The sequence below is a fragment of the Pezoporus occidentalis genome, unplaced genomic scaffold (genome assembly GCF_034315485.1).
Source record: "Pezoporus occidentalis ecotype Australia unplaced genomic scaffold, CSIRO_AGI_Poc_V1 ctg67, whole genome shotgun sequence".
NCBI lineage: Eukaryota > Metazoa > Chordata > Aves > Psittaciformes > Psittacidae > Pezoporus > Pezoporus occidentalis.
The window spans coordinates 3,013,396-3,036,572 of NW_026916019.1; the positions used below are offsets into that span (position 1 = coordinate 3,013,396).

Consider the following 23,177-nt stretch of genomic DNA (forward strand, 5'->3'; position numbering starts at 1 on the left):
AGAGTAGAGGGGTAGGATCACCTCCTTTGCTTCTTCTGATGCAGCCCAGCATATGGTTGGCTTTCTGGGCTATGCATGCTGAAGCTGGCTCATGTTTAGTTTCTTGTTGATCAACACCCCCAAGTCCTTCTCCGCAGGGCTGCTCTGAATCTCTTCTCTGCCCAACCTGTAGCTGTGCCTGGGATTGTCCCAACCCAGGGACCTTGCACTTCACTTTGAGCGATAATGATCATCTCTAACAAACTCCACAGGAGATTTTCATCTTACAAAGTTTGTGTTAGTGTTTACTTTGGAGTTTTTCTTAGGAAATGTTTGTTTCCTGCATGCTGAGTTGCTCTTTGTACATCTAGCCTTACTCCACTTATTGTTTCTGCTACTTAAGAGTAAGTTGTGCTGATACTTGCTTCATAAAATCTTTTTGAAAGAACCTAGAAAGCTCACAGCTATACTCTTTTTACACATACAGGCTCGTGTTATGTATGATTTTGCTGCTGAGCCTGGAAACAACGAGCTGACAGTCAGTGAAGGAGAGATCATCGTAATTACAAACCCGGTAAGACCCGAGATGGAATCAAGGTTTTGGTGCGCTTTCTCGACCCAATTCTAGTAGGTGGAAGAAAAGGGGTTCTGGGTGACATCGGATGAAAGCTGTGGCGGAGGTAACATTTTAAGTTGCTTCAGGAGCTTAATGCTGGTTCACAAAAGTAGAACTAAAGAAATAGTTTACCACTTTTAAGGTAGTTCCTGCTGAACAAGACATCTCTGCGTTAAGATTACTTAAAAGCAAGTAGAACTTTTCAGTTTTTCATGTCCATGATTGAACTGTGACATGGACTGCCACAAAAGCTCTTGACCTTTTTTGATATAAGTTTAGATGGCGATAGCATAAGTCATGAAAGCCCACTGATGATCACTCTGAAGTGTAGCATTGCAAATATGACTTCTGGCGCAAGGTGTCCTTGTTCTTGCAGTTAAGCAGGCTAGTTGAATTTATAATGTGAGGTGCCACATTGTTTGTGTTATTACGTGTAAGCTTTCAGGTTTATAAGAAAAAGGAAATGAATTTGTTATTTTAATAACTGATTGATCTTTACTGTTTAAAATCTTGAATACATAAGCAGACTTCTTACTATGTGCAGGATTACATAAAATTTCCAAGTTCAAGAACAAAATAATGAATAAACAAATACATCTGTTAAAAGACAAGAAAACCTGAAATTAAAAAACTGTGGTCTAGCATATGTGGTTCCAGTTTTCAGCTGTGAGTTAGCTTGACCCGTAACAATGTGTTTAAGGAACAGCTTGATTTAAAACAGAACTGGCTTATTGTTAATAAAGTTGTCCTGGAATTGACTTTGCTGAACTGCTTAGTGTATGGAGGATACTTGTTTAAAAAATAAAACAAACACAACCAAATAACAGGATGTCCCACAAAGATCAGAGGTGAACTGTCTTAGTTCTGTCCTAACTAATAGCATGAGATCTGCCTCTGAAATTCACTGTAAACTAGAGTGTCTCCAGATCTTGCATGGCATGTGCTTCTCTTAATCTTGAGATTCTGCTTAATATTTTTGTGGGTTATAGCTCCCACTCACCACACACCTCAGTATCTTCAATATGTGAAGCAGAGATTTTACACATATTAGCAACAGCTTAATTCCTTGGGTCTTGTTTCCTTATAATCTGTTGATTAAAAGTAATACTTTGGGATTGGCATTCTGATAGCTGTGTTTTGATGCAGTCTGTGTCCAGACAGTTGACTGGTTTCATAAAGTGCTGAAAATCAACCTTTTTGCACCCTTACATTTGTTAAGTCTAAAGTCAACAGTAGCTGTGTGAAACAAGAACTCTCTGTGTTCTATATAAGTAAGTATCTGCTGTTTCAGCAGATTTAAATGAATTTGTTCATGGTCATGCAGTTATAACAGTATTTTGAACATTGCATTTGACAGCAAGACAGTGCTTCCTTCTGAGCTGTTTAAAGTATGCTGTGGGATCTGTCTAGCAAAACTATTTCTATATTATTCCTTCTTCTAGGATGTTGGTGGAGGCTGGTTAGAAGGAAAAAACAGCCAAGGTGAGAGAGGACTTGTTCCAACAGATTATGTTGAGGTAAGTGCTGCTCTGCACTAAGAAAGTAGAACTACTGAAAAAGCTATCCTCTAGTTCACTGATCAGACTGTACTGCACAAACATAAAAGTTCCAGTGTTAAGGCTTAGAATATATAATCTTATTGAGCAGCTATAGCTGGCTTTGGAGACCAGTGCAAACATGCCATCCAAGCTACTGTGCTTCTTAATCATTCCCCAAGAAATGCAACAGGAGGTTATCTGTAGCAAATACTGGTGACCTGCAGAACATGAGCTATTTTAGACTGCTTCTTGGTTTGGGGGCCTCGTGATCCAATAATTATTGTTTTCCTGTCTGAAAACACAGATATGGAAGTGAAATGAGTAATCTATGTTTACACTGATGTTTCTGTGGCTGATTTGCTACATGCTTATAAATCTCTGGAATGGAATTCCATTTCTGGGAGTCAGGATATAGTATCCTAAAACCAGAGACTACTCAGTTTGTATTCTTCCTGAGGCCCTTTGCTTTCTCTTTGTTGTGTGTTGATCTGCTCTTTGTTTTGAAGACAAGTGATATGGAGGTGGGAATGGAATGGGGGTCTCAGTGAAAAGACTGGAATCCATTTCGCTCTTGGAGAGCCCAGTGTCTGGATGTCTGCAGGCTGCCTGTGGGGTGAAGACCCTGGCTGTAATTCCTGCAGCCTCCTCTTAAGGCATGTCCGTCATTTCCTTCACCAATGCCGTGTTTATTGAAAAAGTGTGTGTGAGGGGAGAGGATGAGATGATGCTGGCTCACATGACCATATTTATCTTCAGTTGGCTAGCTCATGGTCTACTAGCTTTTGGTTCTCCAAATTACTGTCCCAAATCATCATTTACATCATTTGATTAATGGAAAAATATTTTGCTACTTTTTCAGATTATAACTGAAGGTGCAAAAGATGGAATTACCTGTGGTAACTCATTAGCTGACCAAGCCTTTTTTGATTCCCTTTCTTCAAATACAGCTCAGACCAACTCTGCTGCAAAAAGCAGTAATCAGGTATGTCTTGTAGGTTTTCAGTGGGCATGGCAAGTTTTGTTGACATAGGTGCTTGCATTCTTCGGTTGTGCTGTACTGTATTTGTGAACCCTCAAAAAAGTACTAATTAAAATAATTGTGCTTTCATTAGGGAGCACTTTTGTTGAATATTCATGATGTGTGACTGTTCAGACACTGTCACTGCGAGAAAATTTAGTACTCTAACACTATCAGAAATAGAGCAGTTTTATTCTTTCCAGTCTGCAGTTATCTAAATCTGTGACTACCTCAGTCTTTGTACATCAGTAAGTGCACTAGCAAATTACTTTATTTTCAAGATAGTTTTGTTAGTATACCAACTTTTTAAAGGAATCAAAGCTTAAGGGGCTTTGCTTTGTTTTGGTTTGGTTTGTTTTAAATGTCCACTACAATTGAGTGGACTATGCATCATCAGCCAGAGTGAATGGATATGTATATTTTCCAGAATTTGAGTGAGAGTTCTTTCTTTGATTGAAAAAGATGAAGCAAGTTCATGCGTTGTCCCCAGTCAGTGAAGAAGAGGTTGACTTCAGTTTTGCTGGAAGAATGCTTTTCTCCACCCACTTACCCACACCACCCTCACCCCCTATTCCTAGCTTTTTGCTTGGTATGTCAGTTACCAAGTTATTAAGCAGCAAATACTTAGTTTCAGATTAGGTATCTGAGGACATGCATTATCTTAAACACAAGCTGTTTATTATGATCTACGGACTGCTGCATATCCCACATGCAGGAAGAGTTAAATGTTTCAAAGTCCACAGATCAAAAGAAGTACAAAATCTGCTTTTTCCAACAGCAGCATGTGAAGGTCTTTCACTTTAGAAAGTAAATGCTTTACTTACTGTAGCAGCTGGGGACATACACCTCGTTTGTGAGTCAGTTAAATACCAGTTATTAGTTTTTTTTCATTGTAACTTGCACCAGAGGACTTTGACATGAAGTGAGATCTCTTGAAAACTCTACATGAGGCATTTTTGTCTGGCAGTGAATATAACGGTTCATTGACTGTATAGTGTTTGACTTTCAGTTTCTTGTATTCAGGCAGACAATGCCAGCATTGTATTTTCGTGATCACAAATAATGACAACTCCACACCTCAGCAGTGCATCTGTCCCAGTGTTTACAACTAATTTCTCTTTATTGATGTCCAGTTAATATTTAGGCTAAATACAGAACTCTTGAATGCCTCATGAATTTCTCATGTCTGACTGAGGCAAAAGCATTGATTATAGGTTCATTTACCCTCAGTAAACTTGCACTAACTTGAAGATAGATTGGGAGCCTCGTTTCTTCTTCTCTGTTACACTTGCTGCAATTTTGCCTCTTATGGAGTTTCTAACTAAGCTTTATTTTGGGGAAGCTTGAAATATTTGCAGTAGCTAATTCATCCTTTTGAAGGAAGAGGATTGTAGAACTTGGTCTGATCTAGGCTGAATTACTTACTAAGATAATAAACAGAATACCTTTAATGGCCGTAGAGGTATCTATCAGAGCTTGATCTGTGCTGAACACAAGGTACTTGTGCGTGGAGAAGGGAAGTGTGAGACAGTTGGGAGAAACAGTGTACCAGAGTGTATTATAGTAAAACTCTATGGCTAACATTAATAGGAGAGAGAGAGAGAGAGACTAGGAGAGCATGCACCTGGATGTGGCCAAGGCCATGCAAGATGCAGGGGAAATTTCCACAGGCTAGTGTGTCTGAGTCTCTTGTTTTCCTGTTTGTTGTTTTCTTTGTTTTGTTTCAGGAGCCATCCTGTTGCATGGTCAGGATTTTATGTCATAAATTATTTCTATTTTCTCAAGGTTTTTGGAGGGTTTGTGTGTGTTTTGTTTTTGTTTTGGCTTTGTTTTTTTGTGTGTGTGTGTGGTTAAAAAAAAAAAGGCTCAGTAACTGCCGTTTGGTTATATGTAGTTTCTAGGAAAACTGCAGATCTTGATTTAAAGACTGCTTTCTTCAGCTTCTGACACAGATCTGGTACTTTTTTCCAGTGGCTTATTGCTAACGGGAAATTAATTTGTATACCGAGCAGCTTAACTTTAACTTTCTGCTGTTAGGCCTTTCTCCCAGATCAGAGGGCTCTCTATTGCATAGTATTTTCTCCTTGCAAAATTCTATGGCTAATTGTCCTCTTGAGTAAGAAATTGTTTGTTCTATCTGTCTGGTGTAAGACAATTTTTCTGCCTTCAGAAGAAAAGCTTTCTTCTACAGTCTCTTTGATCTTACGACTTTTCTGTAACATGTACATTGGATGATGTGAAACAGGTCAACAGTGGTGTAGAAAGCCTGACACAGTGAAAGATACTTGATTCCTGTAATATTACATCACAAGGTTATACTGAGTTGTTCATCCCCTGCACACCTATTTTAGAGCAAGTTCTTATAAGAGTACAGTAAGAAGAGTTCTGCTTCACTGGTATGACCCTTCCCCTAGATGTATTCCTCTGTGTTAAATTGTTTAACATGACTGTGCCTAATCTCCTGGGATTCATCTGTATTCAAATACACAGTTGCAAGCAGTTGACTTACTCTTTTCAAGTGCTTTAATGAGTAAATAAGCCAATATAAAAAGCACTTAATCTTAAATAAAACAGAATAAAATGACAGATTATTTGTCAGTGTAGAGAGAATTGATGCTATAGGTGGCACAGTAGTGGGAACTAAAATGTTCATAGATACTGTCTGGTGCTCTGAATAAGAAAAAGCTGCATTCCTAAATGCAGAACTTTTATGCTATCCTATTTTATAGTAACATGAGGGGATAGAAGTTTATTACAAGAAGACTTCATGAAAGCATTTCTGAATGAACAGGATGTTTTGGGATTCTTCTTACTACTACTGTATTGAAGAAAGTACTTTCTGTAAATATGAAGTTACTTAGCATGCATGTAGTTACACAACACTGCTCCTTCCCAAGTTCAGTAAGTCAAAAGATGTTTCATTCTTCTAACAGTAAGTAAAAACCAAACCAAACAAAAAAAAAAAAACAAAAAAAAAACACACCAAAAAAAAACCAAACCCAGATTGTTGCATAGCCTTTCAGTACCAAGCCGTATTAAAAGTAATACATCTGTCAGAGCTGAAATGTGTGAATGTGGGTTTTTTTGGTTTTCTTTTTTAAGAGACCAGTTAAACCATGATCTTGTGATTTAACCCTGGTAGACAGCTCAGCCCCACCCACTTCTTTCCCTCATCCCACTGGAGGGGAGAATTGGAAGAATAAAAGTGAGAAAACTCTGGGTTGAGGTAAAGACAGTTTAACAGGTAAAAAGTCAGGCGTGCAAGCAAAGCAAAACAAGGAATTTACTCACTACTTCCCACCAGCAGGTGGGTGTTTAGCTATCTTCAGGGAAGCAGGGCTCCATCATGTGTAATGGTTACTTGGGAAGACAAATGCCGTAACTCTGAACTTTTCCCCTTCCGTTTCCTTCCCCTTAGCTCTTTACTGCTGAGCATGATGCCATATGCTATTGCTGTGAACCCTCTTGTCCAGCTTGCTGGCTGAAGCAGAGTGAGAAACAGAGGAGACCTTGACACTGTGCAAGCACTGTTCAGCAATAACTAAAACATCCCTGCGTTATCAACATTGTTTCCAGAACAAATCTGAAACATAATACCATACCAGCTACTTTGAAGAAAATTAACCCTGTCCTAGTCAAAACCAGTACAATCAGTTATATTTGAATGCAGACTTGGTCTGTAACCTTTTTTCCTGTCTTAGCTTTATTTGTAAAGTTCTGAACTGGTTAGCTTATCAGTTTAGGAATAAATCTTAAATGGCAGTGTGCTTCTGACAGGACTTCTAAAATTCAACAAATTTCTCTTTTTAGCTTTATATATTGTAATTCTGCTGCCATATATTCATGTGCCCTGATGTGTCTAGGGGAATGACTTCAGTGCAGCCCTGCGTGTAATACAGAATGCTAAATCATTCCAGTTTTCCCAGATCAGTTTCTACATGTGCATCTCTCTCTCAAAATAAAAGTAACTTCTTACATCTGTCTGCACCCTTCCCTCAAACAAAAGGCTTTTGCTTTCCTACTGTGGAATCCGTAACTTTTTATTGTTAAGAAAACATCATCAGCTCAAACACTGTCCTACTTCGTGCCTGTCCCTTTCTAAGAACGTTTTTTAATTGTTGTTCAGTAAATAATCTTATGAAAAGTAATTAATAAGCAATAACTAAAGAGCTGGTATTAATTCCTTTTCTTCACTGGGAAAGACACAATGACTACAGCAACACTATGGTGTTGTACATTACTTGGGTTTGACAGAGCTATGAAGTGACAGTAGAAAAGGGGCACAGAGGTACTTCCTCAGGAGAAGAATTCTGCATGATCCTTGGCAGTTCACTCTTCCTCAACTGATTGCTTGCATCAGTAGTGTCCCGGCAATACCTGTCTTGGTAAAGCTTGCAGCTGCTCTTTTAAAGAGCTACTCATAGAAGTTGTTGGGGAGATGAAAACAATCAGAGAAAGCAATGAAGCTAATTTTGCACAAACGAGAAAAAAAAATTACTCAAGGTGACTATTTTTACACTCAGAAAAACAGATAACATTTAATGTTTTAATCTGCCCACAAATGTGAGTTTTAATGTCTGAAAAGCCTTAAAAAAAAAAAAATCCACAAAATACAATTTAAGTAACATTTAGTTGTCCAAGATGGAGGCTGTTGTATGGTTTCTGTAGGGGTCTTGTTTTGACCTTGCAGCCCTCGGACAGAGAAATGAGAAATCTTTCTTTGTCAGTCTGCTGTTCCTTTGAGCAGCAATGCATGGTGCTAATTTTAGACTGTCATTTGAAACAACCAGTGAGTAAGTATATCAGCACTTACTTTTTTTTATTTGTTAGAATTGCATTTATATATTACAGTTAGTTACCTGTAAACTCTCATGGTGGTAGAATAATGCTGGCAATAATAGCACTGAAATGAATATAAATTATGGCAGGTTAAACCAAATAAACATCTTGAAATACATTGAACACAGTTTCTCATTTCTGATGAAAAATGAGCAATGTATTTTTCTCCTGTAGTATTTGATGCAGAGTTGCTTACAGGGGTTTTGGCAACAACGAATATCCTGTTTCACACCTCTATTCACAACTCATTGCAGTTGACCAAGAAGTTGTTAGCTTGGTATCATTTGGAGCCTTCATAATTAAAGTATGTATGGAAATAATGTGAAAGTCCTACTGAGTGGTCTCTTCCAACTGTTGTTTTTTTTTTTCTGTTTTATTGTTGGGGATCAAGACTAGTGCTTCTCAAGTCACAGGTGTACTTGCATTTATTTTGCATGTATACCAGCTTCAGAAACTGGTGTTGTAACAGCAGTATTCTCTCTCTACATTCTAAACCACAACTTGAGCTGTTTTTTCATTTATCCAGCTTAAAATGTTTTTAAAGTTGTGAACAAATATCAGCTTTCCATTTTAACAGTAGTGATCATCTGAGTTATTTAAATTTCATCTAAATTAAATCTAAATTACAACTGTATTGGCCCAAACTGTTTCTCCTTATTAAGAAGCTAAAACTTTTAAATCTCTAGTGGTCTGTAAACAAACTGTATGTACAGTTCATCATAATGTAGTCTTACTAGTTATATGTGTAACTTGCATGTTTGAACTTAGGATAGAAATGCTATGAATTTCAGTATATGATTTATTTTAGCCTGTATGGTTTCTCCTTCTTTCCCTCTGAAGCTGAAAGCCTTAGCCTTTTTTTTTTTGTTATTTTTTTTTATCTCTCTTCTTCCACCAAAGAATAGAACACTAGTGTTGAAAATGTATGCGTGAAATTCAAGTGGAGTACTGCCTGTCTGTTTCAGGATAGAAGTGGATCACCAGCTATGTTGACACAAGAGCTGTAGATGTGGCTTCACAGTATTTAAGATATGATTAGCTGCAAGACCTATTTTTGTAAGTTGTGTTTGTAGAGGAGTTTGTTCCCTTTTCTTGATTCTCTAACCACTGCCAAGGTTACTCCTGTATGAAGATGACTGTACTGCTCTTCCTACTTCTGGATAAAATAAGTATCCTGAGGGTCTGTTTTTTGTGAATTGCAGATTTGTCAGTTAATTCCAGTGTGATCTTAGTGAGTCCATGTTTCATCTCTTCAGCTTTGTTGTGGGGAGAGCTGTAAGGCTTCATGAGTAGGTACAGGAAGCAACTAGCATAAACCTCTCATGTTTGTATTGTTTTTTCCAGTGGTAAATGTGAAATCTCTCAGGATATTTTCTCTCTCAGTAAAAGAGAAACTACTACACAGTTGTTTGTTATGAAAATAAATGGACTGGTTTTGTGTAGAAAACCCTTTCCCTTCAGAAAACTGTGACTTGTGCATAGGCAGGGTGAATAAATAGTGGAAGCATGTAGTTTGGTGTGCAGGAGCTGAGGCTGGTGTATAGGCCAGAGCGGCTGAATATGTATAAGGAGGAGACTAAAGAAGCTATTCCTAGAGCTTTACTTTGTATCTTTTCTGCTGCTTGCAGCTTAGTGCTGGAAAGGCAAATTCATTTTTAAATTTGCATACCAGAACTTCCCCCACCCTGAACTGCTACTAGGAGCAATATATGTTAAGATTGAAGAAAATAAATATAGTGGTCTTAAGATTGCATTGTTCCACTTATGTGGAAATTTTGACATGTATGTCAGTATGTTGCTGTAACAGCATTTCCATTCTCTGACTTAGCTGTGTGTGTAGTAAAGTAGAAGTGTTATCGTGGCAAATGTGACTCACTCGTGTTTGGTTAAGTCCAGTTTGTCTTGTTAAATCAGTATGCTAAATTACATTATAAAATAAGCAGGTAGGCACACCATGGAAGTTACAATTGGTTATTTTATGGATTTTGGAAATTATCGCTTCATTGACTAATAAACCTTAACTCTGCATAAATGTATATGTTTGTGAGGTTAAGTGTAAAGTTGCCTGTATGTGTGCATAAGTTATGTCTAGAAGGGCATAGTGCAAAAGACAAAAACTATGAGCAAAACCGGTGGGTTAGAACTGTTAGAAGTTCAAAAAAAAAAGGGGGGGGGGGTTGTGGGAAGCAGTGAAAAAATACCCAGTGTTTTATGCTAGTTTGGCTTTCATGAGTAGTAACTTCTAGTTCCTCTTAACAGATAATGCAGATAGTGACACTACAACATCTTCCATTGCTACATGTAATTTGAAAGCAACTCTTCTCCTTTCTCCCCCATCTCAATTGCAGTACTGCATTCAGACCCGTAACAAGAACTTGTGAACAGTTCTTGTTTAGCTGAAGTGCCAGGCAGTGACTTCATAAAGTACTTGAAACTGTGGCTTGTTTGATTTGAAATAAATTGCATTGATATATTAAAAAACAACTGTCCAACATGTGACAGTACCAGTTCCAACTATGGAGTTGTTTTGAGGGTGGTTTGTTTTTTTTAGTGGCTGTCCAAGTGGAACGCTAAGGTTTGGGCAGCAAGTTGTTAAACTGTGGTAATGTGCTCATTCCTCACCATCTGCACCCCTGCCCTCAGGCAAAAATCTGACTATTGAAATAGTCAGTTTTCCACAACTTAGTGTTTGCATGCTCTTTTTCTTGTAGCTTTGTTTTCATTTGACTTCATGAGGTAGAAACTCTAGACTTGTGGTCTAGTAGTTTGGCATTGGCTACATAAAGAATACTTGATAACAGTGACAGTCTTGTCCACCCTCCTGTGAGAATTTCTACTTGCTTGCACACTTACTGCATGATCCCTTTCGCCATGGGGGGGGGGGGGCTTACTGCAGTATATAGTTTCCTTCCTGATTTTTTTTTTTTCTTTTTTCCCTTTTAAGTTGGAATCATGGGCATTTGTAACTGAAAGTGGTGAGCTGAGCAGCCTGAGCCATTAATACTCTTTAAACTCTTCCACCAGAAAAAAAGAAAAACGGCAACAAGGGAAACCCCTATCCTGTTCCTAGACAAAATCAGAGTGCATTTTCCAAAAAGGAAGGATAAAGCTATTTTTAATCTTTGTGGCCTGATCCTGGGATGTCTAGAGAACATCAGAGAGGAACAGGGAGTCTTTCTTCAGTTTCTGACACTGCTGTGACTGCTGCTTGGAAGACTTGTCTGAAATTTCTGATCTGTGTTTTGAGAAGAAACCATTAGGGATTGAAATCGGCTTAAGAGAAGACAAGGATATGAAGTGGTAACTTGATTGCCATTTACATGTGTGCAGGTGTAAAAACAGAAGCCTGAGAGAGTGACACTGAATAAATATATGTAGGATTTTTTTTTTAGAGACTGAAACTTGAAACTAAGCAAACTTTAAAAAAAAAGCTATGAGGGTGACAATAGATGTGCATTTTCTCTCCCCTCATCCCATCACTGAGTATTCTTAATATGCATCTTTCTAAAAGACAGTTCTGTATTTCAAACATGGGGTTTTTTTTGAGCTGAATCAGGAGTTAATAGATGGAAATCCTGTGCCTACACAGTACAGAAACAATGCACCTCTAGTCCACTGTGGCTGTGAAAAAATTGAAAGAACTGTGTTGCTCTTCATGGAAGTAACTCAGTTCTTCCATGGGTGGTTCCGGTTTTATGTGTGCTCAAAGCAAGGAGAGTCCAGTGAGAGTGCCTTGGCTTTACGTGGTTTGTGAGCAGGCAAAGCCCAGCTCCTTTGCAGGGACTATTTTATGAAAGGGGATTGGGGCTGGGAGTGGAGGTGCTGGGTGATGGTTTCATCTGGAAGGAAGCAAGATGACGGGAGCAGCTGAGGAATAAATGGGTTCCTTAAACAGCGTATCTACTGCTCTCTTGCCAGCTGCTTCTGGAGGTCCCCTTTCCTGTTGCTTCCATGTATTTATCCACAGTAACATTCTGTTTTGTGATTCTGTAAGGTTGGCTATTCATTAAAGTCTAGCCCATCTCTACTTTTGCTTTTGCTAGAGGATTTCTTTAAGGAGAAAACATATTTAAGTTGTACAGTAGAAAAGAGGACCTTCCTTTAAAGTGGAAGAAATGCTCAGGGCCACAGTGCTAAGGTAATGATATACCAGGAAAAAACTTGGGCATAAAATATCATGGGCATGGCAGCTGCTTCATCTGCTAATGTGCATACTTGTTCTGTGGTAAATACATATGATAATACATCACAGTGACTGCAATTCTGTGATTGCTGTAGAGTAGGCTTTTAGCCATTCATATTTCTTCCTCGTGGAAAACAGCTTGATTTTTAGATGACTGTTCTATATTCACTTAATTTTTAAAATATGTCTGTTCTCCAAAGAACTTGAATTTAGGGTAATGTCTGAGTGTAATTTAGTGTAATGCCTAAGGCATTGTCTCTGTGCAGGTAACTAAGGCAGCATGAAACTGGAGAGGTGTGTTCATTCCTGTGGGCTATTCAGCTGAGTCACCATGACTTCTTGTATTTTCTGCCATTTCTCTGTGCTGTCTGTCTTTTCAACCCCTCTTCAGGAGTGCAGTACTTTTCATTGAAGCTTTGCCTGTCCTGGGCTTCCCTTGATCTGGTCAGACTTACTTTCTCTACTCACTTCTTCAGCACAGCTTCTGTCTGTAAGAGTAGATTTCAAGGGGTGTTTCTTGCAGTTGGAGGTCTTAATTTTTCATGGTACAATTACCTAGATCTTAGGTACTCAACTTAGTTTTAGCATTTGAACATTGTGTTTGTTTTGGCTTTTGTCCCTCAGGAGTAGAATGGATCTGTTCGTCCATCAGGAGTATCCATTAATATGAGAAAGGAGTCTGCCAGAAACAACATACTTGGTGAAGAGGTCAATAAAAGTTTTGTATCCAGGGCAGAGAGACACCTCACTGACTTACGTTAGCTTTACTGTCTATAATTCTGGATTCTCTGGAAAATAGCAAAGATGTGATTTCTTCCTCTGTAATTCATTATATTCATTTGGTAAAGATATTGATATTCTACCCTGAAGCTGAGTATTTTCCTATTATGGTGGAATTTTTCCTCATTCAATTATTATTAGATCTTTATAAAAATACTAGACTTCTACTCCCCCAGCCCCCCACTGGTAATGATCTGTTTCTATAGTGAGTTTGAATCTGCCCTTAATGGAAGACTCTTAAAATATTTAGTAATGTGTTCCCTCTGTTGTCTGTTCCCCAAATAGCCTTTTTCTCCTAGATCAGTAGGAGTAAGCAAGTCTGTAGTAGTCTACAGAAAGGAAAATCAGCTGCCTTTAAGGAGCTTATCCTTGAATTTAATCTCAGTGTACTGGTTTGATTTTACCTGGCAGAGCAAAGAGTTGCAATATTTCATTTGAAGGCTGATTAGTTTCTTAATTATGTATGGTGTGGCATTCGTTTTTGTGTGTTTGCATTGGAGATTGCTTGCATACTTGGATATTAGGTGTGCTGTATCAAGTCATGTTGACTAAATAACAGCAGCTTCTTGTAAGGACTTTTTTTTTTTTGGTGCTGATTAGAGGGAGATCAAAGGATTATCAATTTCAGTTATGGAAAACTAATGGTGAGAGAACATGCAACTTAATCACTTACAAAATACTTGCAGGCTTAATTAGAGTTTGTTCAACACAAGCTAAGCCACATGAATGGCTTCTTGTTTGGAATCTGTCAGCTGCCGAGTTCCATAGAACTGCTGACTGGAGCTGAGGCTACCCTTTTAATAAATGCTGTGTCTTCACTTGGTCCTCCACAGTGCTATGGGACCTTGAGGTTTCTGAACCCTTCTCCACGTGTACTGCCACTTGGATATGTCCACAGTGTGTATGGACATAAATGAATGTTTGAGGAAAGATAGGTTGGACTTGATGGTCAACCTAGTAGATCCTGCAATTCTATGAAAGGAGACCTGTATATGCTGTGAGAGGTGTTGTCTACATAAACATTCCTGATTCATCTGTTAACCTGTTGCCAGTGCTTCAGAAAGAAATGTAGACCCTTTGGCTGAAAGGAGCTGAGTGGGAATAACGTACCACCCTTTTTGTAGCATATGGGTGATACGGGCAAGAGCTTACCCCAGAGCTTTCTTGGACACCTCAGAAGTAAAATTTTCTGATTTGAATAGCACATCCATATACATGGATAGAGATGAGTTATCTGAGAGGGTAATTTAAGTAATCTGTTTCCCAGTGCTATGGAATTCAGGATCAGCAATTGTCGGTAACTTTGATCACTCTTGTCATTCTTTAATAGCATATCCAGTATTAATATTATTGCCTCCCCCTTGTTTTGCAGTTTTTAGGGTTTCTTTGCCACCTACCTGTGTACCAGCTTTCAAGTGAACTGTTGTTCATGAAGAGGAAAACTTTGCTCAGCCTTTTAGCAGTCATCCCACTTCTCATCTTTCACTTGAAAGTGATCAGCACAACATATATAGCAGAAGTACAGGCAAATGGATGTTATGCAAACTGTTCTTCTCCAGGTGCTCTAAGCTATGTTAGGAGCAAGGAATGCTTTTCTGTGTAGTTGGACTCCAGTGTATCTGATTTAATTTAGCACGCCATCAGTCAGTTTATTATCTTTGCATGGTTATTTCTCTTTACAGAAACTCTTCACTAGTGAACATCATAGTAAGAGCAACATCATAGTAAGAGCAACATCATAGTAAGAGCAACATCATAGTAAGAGCAACATCATAGTAAGAGCAACATCATAGTAAGAGCAACATCATAGTAAGAGCAACATCATAGTAAGAGCAACATCATAGTAAGAGCAACATCATAGTAAGAGCAACATCATAGTAAGAGCAACATCATAGTAAGAGCAACATCATAGTAAGAGCAACATCATAGTAAGAGCAGGCTGGTATAAACTACCAGCAATTTCTTTTTAATTACTGAGAATACCACTGTCCACCAAATTAGGTAGACTTCAATGATGTTGCTCCCTTAGGGAGTGGTGGTTGTTCTTGCATTAGTTTCATCTTCAAAAAAAGGAAATATCCCCAAACTATCAGTTTAGAAGCTGTCCACGTAATGTCTCTCACTCCATCAGCTTGGGGCTTAATATCCAGATCCTGGGGATTCTGTAGCTAAAGAACAGGTGTTACATGATATCAATAGTATTTTCAAGTCTTAAAAGTTTGATAGCTTCTGTGAAGTCTGTCAGATAACTTCACTGTAAGAAAAACTAAAGCAAGAGCTCTTATTCCAAAATAGTATCTCAAAGTTGAAATGAGAGGATTTTTAGTGGAGAAGAATTGAATGTGAAGTAGCTGTACCTCTTTTTTTTTTTTTTTGTGTGTGTGTGTAAGAAACAAACTTATTCAACATTTTTCAGAGAATAATTTGGCTTTTAATGGAAGTTTTATTAAATTTTCTTTACTGGCATATGTTTGAAGATTCAGGTGAATGTTATAGTCCAAAAAAATTAATTTGTATTTGATATCCCTTTTTTGATATGCTGTTTCATGGTTTAAAACATTCACTGGCTTCTGTAGTTTTGGGACTTCCTTTTACAAAACTCAGGTTTTCTCTCTACTGAACATGACAAGCTTTGTAGGCTTTGTGTTGCTTTCCTTCCCCTTCTCTTTCTCCTGTACTTTGGGTGTATGGGTTTTGATTTGTGTGCAGTTTTTCTTTCTGTGAGCTACTCTGCACTAAGTCTGGAGTAGACTGCACTTTAGTCAATGCTTTTTCAAAGTGTAGTGTTAAAATTAAGGATCTGAGCAGCATGCTAAGCTATTAATCCAACTTAATGACGAACTCTACAAATGTAGTAGTTAGAGACATGTCTGCTCTACATTCTTGCACTGAGGTTTCCACCTCTGCAACAGCATCAGCAGGAGGGTGTGTGTGATTACCTTCATCAGAAGCTTATGCTGACAGTAGGTCTACAGGGATGTGCCAGACTGCTCATTGACAGACGTGTGTTTCCTTCCCTTGTCTTCACTGTGAATGAGTTAAGCTCTGAGCAGTTTGCTGGCCCTAACTGTGACAAGAACTGTGTTGGTGTAGGGGCAATTTATGATTTGCTCCAAGTAAAGCCACTAATCTGAGTTTGATAAAATAAGTGTTTGGAAAAATGTAATCCTTGACTTCTGAGTTTGTTTTAAATGTGGTAATCAGTCCATGGCTTTATGTAATTAATAGATCACATGCACCATACTTATGGTGTTGGTGTAAAATAATTACCATGAGTAAGAGCTTTTCCTAACACTGTTGGAAGAAATAGTTTAATTTCCCTGAGGAGATGTAACACACTTATTAGTATGCATTGATGTCACATTGCAGAAAAGCTGATAAGTTCATCCAGGTTTTTACTGTATTTAAGACTTGCATAGCTGGGAATGTAAGATTTGGCAGATGTTCCTAAATTGAACGAGTGCTGAATGCAAACTCATGTTCTATCAGCAGGAAGTCAGACTTCAGGAAGTATGTGGTCTTTGCTCATTTGTTCAGTAGTTTCTTCTTTATTTTTGTCTTTATACAATGTAGACAAACAATGACAATGATCCTTGGTCCAGCTGGAACGTTGGGAAGTCTGGGAACTGGGATAACGGAAATGCTGTTGACAGCTGGGCAGCGAAACCTGAAAGTGCAGCTAGCCAGAGAAACAGTGCTTCAAATAACTGGGAGGCAGCAGCAGCATTTGGTCATCCACAGGCGTATCAAGGACCAGGTGCAGTAATAATGCTCTTATTTTTAAATAAATTAGAGTAGGTGGACAGTAGAGGTAAGAATTGCTTAATCTTTCCTAGCAATGGAACAGTGGCTTATATTAAAAACAAAACCAAACCAGTTTCCTAGTAGAACATTGCCACATGGGTAAACTGAACACTAGAATAATAGGCTTTTAAAATAAAATAAAACCAGACCTACAGTAGCAGACACCTCAAATTCTCAAACTTGTATGGAAACATGGCAAGCCAAAGTCTTGTGTGTACGTGATCTATTCTCAGGCGTGTTGTTCAGCTTAACTGAAGCTTTTAATCATTCTTGAATTTGGGCCCTGAGGCCTTTGGAGAAGTGATTTCTTAAATCCTTAGTTCTAGGAAGTGGCTAGCCTTTCAGAAGGCTTCTCTACATTTTTGTAGTAAAAGCCTGAATTATGAGAACTTACAACTGGGGAATGCTAACCTGGAGTCAGTGAATATGGAATTCATGTACTGAATTCATTTTAGCATGCCAGCATCTCTTCTTTCTTTTTATTCTTTTCTTTTTCCCCCTGCCTCAGTGGATTTCCAGCGTAGTGTTTTGCAAGTTGTATTGGTGGGGCACTAGTTGTAATTGTGGAGGAATCATAAAACAGAAGGCTGAACTAGATCTTAATATATTTACCTTGTTGGTTGTTTGCATATGTATGCTAAGGTAGCTGCTTCTGCTTTTGAATATTAAATATTTAACTTTCTCCTTTCCCTATCCCCCTGCCCTCTCCTATACTTAAGCAGCTGCTGATGATGATGAGTGGGATGATGACTGGGATGACCCAAAATCAACTTCACCTTCTTATCTTGGTTACAAGGAGACTGATGCATCGGAGGCTGGGGGAGTCCAGCGTGGAAACTCTCGTGCAGCCGCTATGAAGTTACCGCTTAACAAGTAATGGAAAATGGAGGGGAAAATATGTATATATTTAAGAGAATTGGAACTTGACAAGATGTTTAAATGTGTGACCATTCAATCTTCTATGGAAATATTACAGTTCTGAGGTAGAAGAGGAGATGAATTTGTAGTTTGGCGTTCTCCCTGTGTGATCAGATACCACATATCAATGGAAGCCTGAAAGTACACAACAAAGCTGTGTAATTTTGGGAAGTGTTATACAAGCAAATGACACTTCTGTGAAATCTGAACTTCTGGACCTACTGGTCTTTAAAACTTAACTGTCTTTAACACTATGTGTGTGCTTAGTTAAAATGAAAGGTGATTGATGGCTTGTCCATAGATTGAGACTGATCAGAGCTGCTGCCCCAGAGTTCGTGAGCAGTTTGAGTTGCTAGGAATAGGGAAAATTCTCCTTTCCTGTTTTTATGCATTACCCAGTTTGATTCTTGAGCCACAGAAAGCTTAGTTTAGAAATAAAAATCTTCCAGTAGCATTAAGCATTGTCAGAGTTGTACTGGCATTATCTCATGTTGCAACTTAGTTTGTTTACTCTAAAACTACTGTTATTCTGAGAAGCTACTGTTTCATAATCTTTTTAAGTGGATGAAAGCAGAGCGGAAAAGTATTGTAGCATAATGGTCTCTTCGAGTGTGTAACTAAAATCAACTGGCTGTGCATTGGCTAGTCATTATTTTATTCGTCAATGGATGTTTTGTCCAGTTCTGCAACAGTACGTTGGCATACTGCAAAACCATTTAGCGTAACCAGTATAAACATACCTTGTTTGAGAGCATTATCTGTCCATGAAGTAAGTCCTATTGTACTCCTCATCTTTGTGCAAGCAGGTAATAGCTTGGTAGTACTATAAGGGCTAAGTATCTTCCTGATTAGAAGGAGGACTGCCATTTGCTTTTTATATAATGTTTTATGCAGATTTTAAGGGCATTACAGTAGGTTTTCTCTATAATTGGTGGATAAATTATTTAATGTAACTCATGTTTAAAAGCATGTGATAAATCTGCAGTTTATTATTCTTTCAATGATTGAATCCTCGTGATCTGAAACAACAGGGTGGTGTGCATGAGGGTCTCTGTGTGTGGGTGTATTGCAGGGGAGTGGCAGATGTTATTTTGTGGCCTTCTGTTACATTTGTTCTGATGGGCTGCAGGGCAAGGGTAACTACTTTGCCTTGAAGAAGGAGCCTGTATTACACAAATAAAAAGTGGATGTCAGCCCCTAAAACTCTTGCTTTTTCAGGGTAAATAGTTGGTTGTTAAAGTAATCCATATAAATTCTTTTCTATACGTGAGAAATACTAAGGGTTTTTTTTTCCTGCAGTGGCAGATAATTCTGCATATGTCAAATGAAAGAAAAAAAAAACAGAATAAATGTATCCTTTTGTTTTATTGTTAGATTTCCTGGATTTGCAAAACCTGGGATGGAACAGTATCTGTTGGCAAAGCAGCTAGCAAAACCCAAAGAGAAAATTCCCATAATTGTAAGCTGGGGTTGTGTGTGTAGTTTCTATGTGTGGGTGGTGTGTTTTGCTTTAGGGCTGGGTTTTTTTGTTTTGGTTTTTTTTATGGATTGTTGCATTTGGGGGTTTCAGAAGTTTTTTTTAGTCTTCCCCACCCTTTCTTTTTTTTCCCCAGTTTAACTTTCAGCCTCAGGGTTGCTGTGTGTATTTGGGTCAGATGAAACTGATAAACTGATACTGAATATATAATTAGAAATAGAACTGTAATTGAAAAAAAAAAACAAACAAAACAACAAAAACCCCATCATGTTCCATGTAAGTATTTTGAAATTGTTGTGGACAACATTTTATCATTGAGGACTTCTTCAGTGTCAAGTCTTAAATTCTTCTTTCTTCCAGCTGTGCTGATGTAATTGTTGTTTTCAGTACTTTTTTTTTCTCCTCATGCTGGATCTGTGTTACTTGTGATCATGAAAATAAGCCTTTTTGGGGGGAAAAGCTAATGCATTACGTTGTCTTTTGGTTATCGAATTAGTTATTTAGTTATTTAATAAACAGCAGCTATATTCATTAAGGACTGCAGTATTCAGTCATGATGGTCAGGTCAACTTATCTATAAAACCCACTCTTCTGTATATATGCTGTTCTAATGAAATGTAGTACAAGTAGTAAGCCTTAAAATTCACCACTCCTTTGCTATTTGGGAAAAAGTGTGAAATAAAGAGGAAAAACGCAACCGTGGTCAATCACCTCTGGTTGCAAGAAACCCTTCAATTTTATGGCTATCAGTCTCTCACTTTTCACTTGGGAGTTTCCACTGATTAGAGAGAAAGTATTTGTCTCCTTGTTTGCAGGTGTTACAACATGATATATTTAAAAATACTTGCAATTTCTTACAGATTGGTGATTATGGCCCAATGTGGGTTTATCCTACCTCTACATTTGACTGTGTGGTGGCAGATCCCAAAAAAGGTTCTAAAATGTATGGTCTCAAGAGCTACATTGAGTATCAGCTGACCTGCACTGTAAGTGTGTCTGAAACAGGATCTTCTGTCTTGCAAATATGGGTCATTTGTACATCTAACTAACACATTTAGTGTGACTTGGTCACAGGGTTGTAACAGTAAGTCATAGTTGTCACTATTTTTATTTTTTTTTTCCCAAAGAGTTACTTTGTTCTGTTATTTCAAGTTCTTCTGTAGTTACAGATTCAGAGCTCTAAATCGTAAATCTTACTTACATTCCACGTATTTACTGTTCTGGTTAAACTTGCTTCATGTCACTGTCTGTAAATGCCTGTCACAAGTTCAGAGTTATGTTTCTCTTGCAGAACACTAATCGGTCTGTCAACCACAGATACAAGCACTTTGACTGGTTGTATGAGCGTCTCCTGGTTAAATTTGGATTAGCCATTCCAATCCCTTCTCTTCCAGACAAACAAGTAACAGGTAATTGTCCCCAGTTGTGAATTCATGGGATGGGAAATAAGGAGATCACTTTTTTATAAGGTTCAGTTATTTCTTACTGTTGTTTTTCCCATTATTTTTAAAGAAGATATCAAAAAGACTTCAACCTTTCACCATTCAAAGTTTATGATAAGTTGTAATGGTCTACTAATAATAAAATATCAGTGCTAAAGCATAATTTCAGAACTTGGGTTTAATTATCTAGTCCAGTGATTTAAAAACAGAAGTAATTAAAACCAAGCAAACAAGAAAAATCCCAAGTTGCTACAGAAGAGAATATTTATTATTGGAGAGAAGAGATAAATACTTAACGTTCCATATTTGCTGACTGTCTGGAGAAATAGTTTTTTGAGGGCTTTTTTTGTGGGTGGTGTTGTTTGGTAAGGTTTTGGGCTTGGGGTGTGTTTTTTACATTTTGATTGTGTTATGTTGTAGGAGCTCCTGGATCAAAGCTCCTGTGAGTAAAAAAACCCTGACAAACTGGGTTTTTTGACTCACAAGTAAAACGTTGCAGCTGTTTCTCCTGTTGCTTGATTTCACACTTGATTTAAAAAGCATCTTTCATTTGTATAACATTCTGCTCTGGTTTGATGTCAGTTCAGCTTGACTAAACTCTCTGAAGCTTATGAAGAAAAGTGTGATTGGATCTTTTAAATGCTCATGAGTTCAGTCTTTGCTACTGAATATATCAGTGATTGTGCATTTTCAATAGTCTCTGGCTTCCTTGCCACACAACAGTATGCCAGTGTGCATGTGAAGAAAAGAATGGACACCTCTATAGGAGGAAAATGCATTACTTTTGCCCATTTCCACTTGTGTGTTTTCTGGCAAGATTTTTATACTGCCTTTAAGACAACCAGTCTAAAACAAACATACAGAAGCAGGCACTTTGCCAACCACATGGCTGTGTGCATCACTGAAATGCCACAGCTCTGCTGTGTCTGAAGAAAGCTAAGCAATAATGTAGTTGCTGGGATAAATGCCAAAGGAATTGAAAAGTGAGGAAGGGACTTCCTTGCCTTAGCCTTATGTTTAGAATTCGCCAGTATTTTTGTTTAAACCGTGCACGTGGACTAAAAGGAAACCAGAAGACCTGATGGGATCTCTAGAATTCATCTTAACTGTATCTTAAAATTTTGACTGAAGTTTGGTATCACAGTAAAACCTTGCCTGTGGATTTCTGTCTTCTGGAGACTGTGTGAGAGAATAGTTTGCTTCATGCCAAAATAAAAAAAGCATGCCTCTTTTTTCTGGAACGAGAACTAGAAAAAGATGGTGCTTATCTTCATTGTGTTAAGGAAGCTACTTCTCTAGACAGCTGTCAGAAAGAATATTTGTCCAATGATCTTGGCAAAGCAAGACTACATATAGACTGACTTTGCTCAAGACTATGCTTTTACTGGTGATGATACACCTAATGACCAGCACATAACTTCCAGATGTTACTGTTCCTGTGTGTTCCTTGTAGGAATGCTGTCGAGATTTCAGTATGGGGTAAAGGTGGAACAGATATTACTGAAGGTTATATAATGTCTCTTCTGTAGTAGTTGAGTTTTTTGAGGGGAGGTGGGAGGGTTAATTTTTTTTTTCTTCCCTAGGTAATTTGCTGTAAATGCACCCATAACCAAACTCCATTTTCACTGGTTGCGCTCTTTACCTGCTAGTCTTGATAGTTTCCATCTTTGCAATTAATAAAAAAACCCCAACACCCACCTAAATGCCCACATAAAATACTCAACCTTGTGGAGCTGCTGCCATAGTAACTATAGAGTTATATTGAAAGAGTACATGCATTCAAGGTTTGTCATTTGCACTGAAATTAGAAGAGTAGAGTGCTGGAGGAATCTTCTCATTCCTTTCAAATACATCCTATTCACTGTATGGCTTAAGTCTGTCATGCCTTTTTTTTTTTAATTAGAAAAGACTCGCAAGAAGGCACAGTTTGTGCTAAAGCCGAAAGGTTCTTAAAAATAGACAGTGATGATGCACTACTGGCTTAAAAAAAAAAAGGTTACTTTTAGAATAGTTTGTTTAAAATCTCTTAACTACCAAATAAATCAGTCTTACATGTATGTATTCTGACTGATTTGTACATAAGATTTACTAAGATTTTTTGAGGGGTTTTCCCAACACATTGATTTACCTATATAGAAATATATTTATGGAAGGTGCTGCTTTTTTAATCAGTGATTTTGTATTTGAGCTGTCCAATTTCAGTGGTTTGTTAGCAAGGACATGACAACTTGGAAAGTAAGTAGTTCCTTTTTGTCCAACGTTTTTGAGCTTTCTGTTGACCAAAGATTTACCAGGCTCTGTCAGAAAAATACCCGCATTCCAAGCATGTGCCTAGCTTCTCTTAGTTAATCTGAATACCTAACTTCCATCCAAGAGTTTATTAATTTTTCTTTTTCCAGAAATTGATTTATGTGTGTGTATTATGTTTTTTTAATACTTCCTGGCTATTTTAAAAAGGAAGAGTACTCTTGGTCAGTAATCAATAGAATGTAATTTAAGGTTCTCCTGATTTGTCAGCATATTTCCTTCTTGTAAGTTCTGAGTCATTAAATGGATAATAACTCACCAGATGAATTACAGCTT

The 23,177-nt window shown here is 37.9% G+C and overlaps 1 protein-coding gene across 2 annotated transcripts in view; it reads left to right on the plus strand.

The window, feature by feature from the left end:
• Window positions 1–23,177, plus strand: part of SNX9 (sorting nexin 9) — a 59,793-nt gene that overhangs the window by 17,140 nt on the left and 19,476 nt on the right. Inside the window, exons 2-9 of one of the 2 annotated variants that reach the window (XM_062640783.1) lie at window positions 467–553; window positions 2,038–2,112; window positions 2,993–3,115; window positions 16,527–16,710; window positions 17,480–17,630; window positions 19,050–19,134; window positions 20,013–20,138; window positions 20,444–20,561. In XM_062640783.1, coding sequence (XP_062496767.1) covers window positions 467–553; window positions 2,038–2,112; window positions 2,993–3,115; window positions 16,527–16,710; window positions 17,480–17,630; window positions 19,050–19,134; window positions 20,013–20,138; window positions 20,444–20,561 — 949 coding nt within the window. Of the gene's footprint in view, window positions 1–466; window positions 554–2,037; window positions 2,113–2,992; window positions 3,116–16,526; window positions 16,711–17,476; window positions 17,631–19,049; window positions 19,135–20,012; window positions 20,139–20,443; window positions 20,562–23,177 lie in introns of both variants that reach the window. The other variant, XM_062640782.1, reaches the window with a different exon arrangement.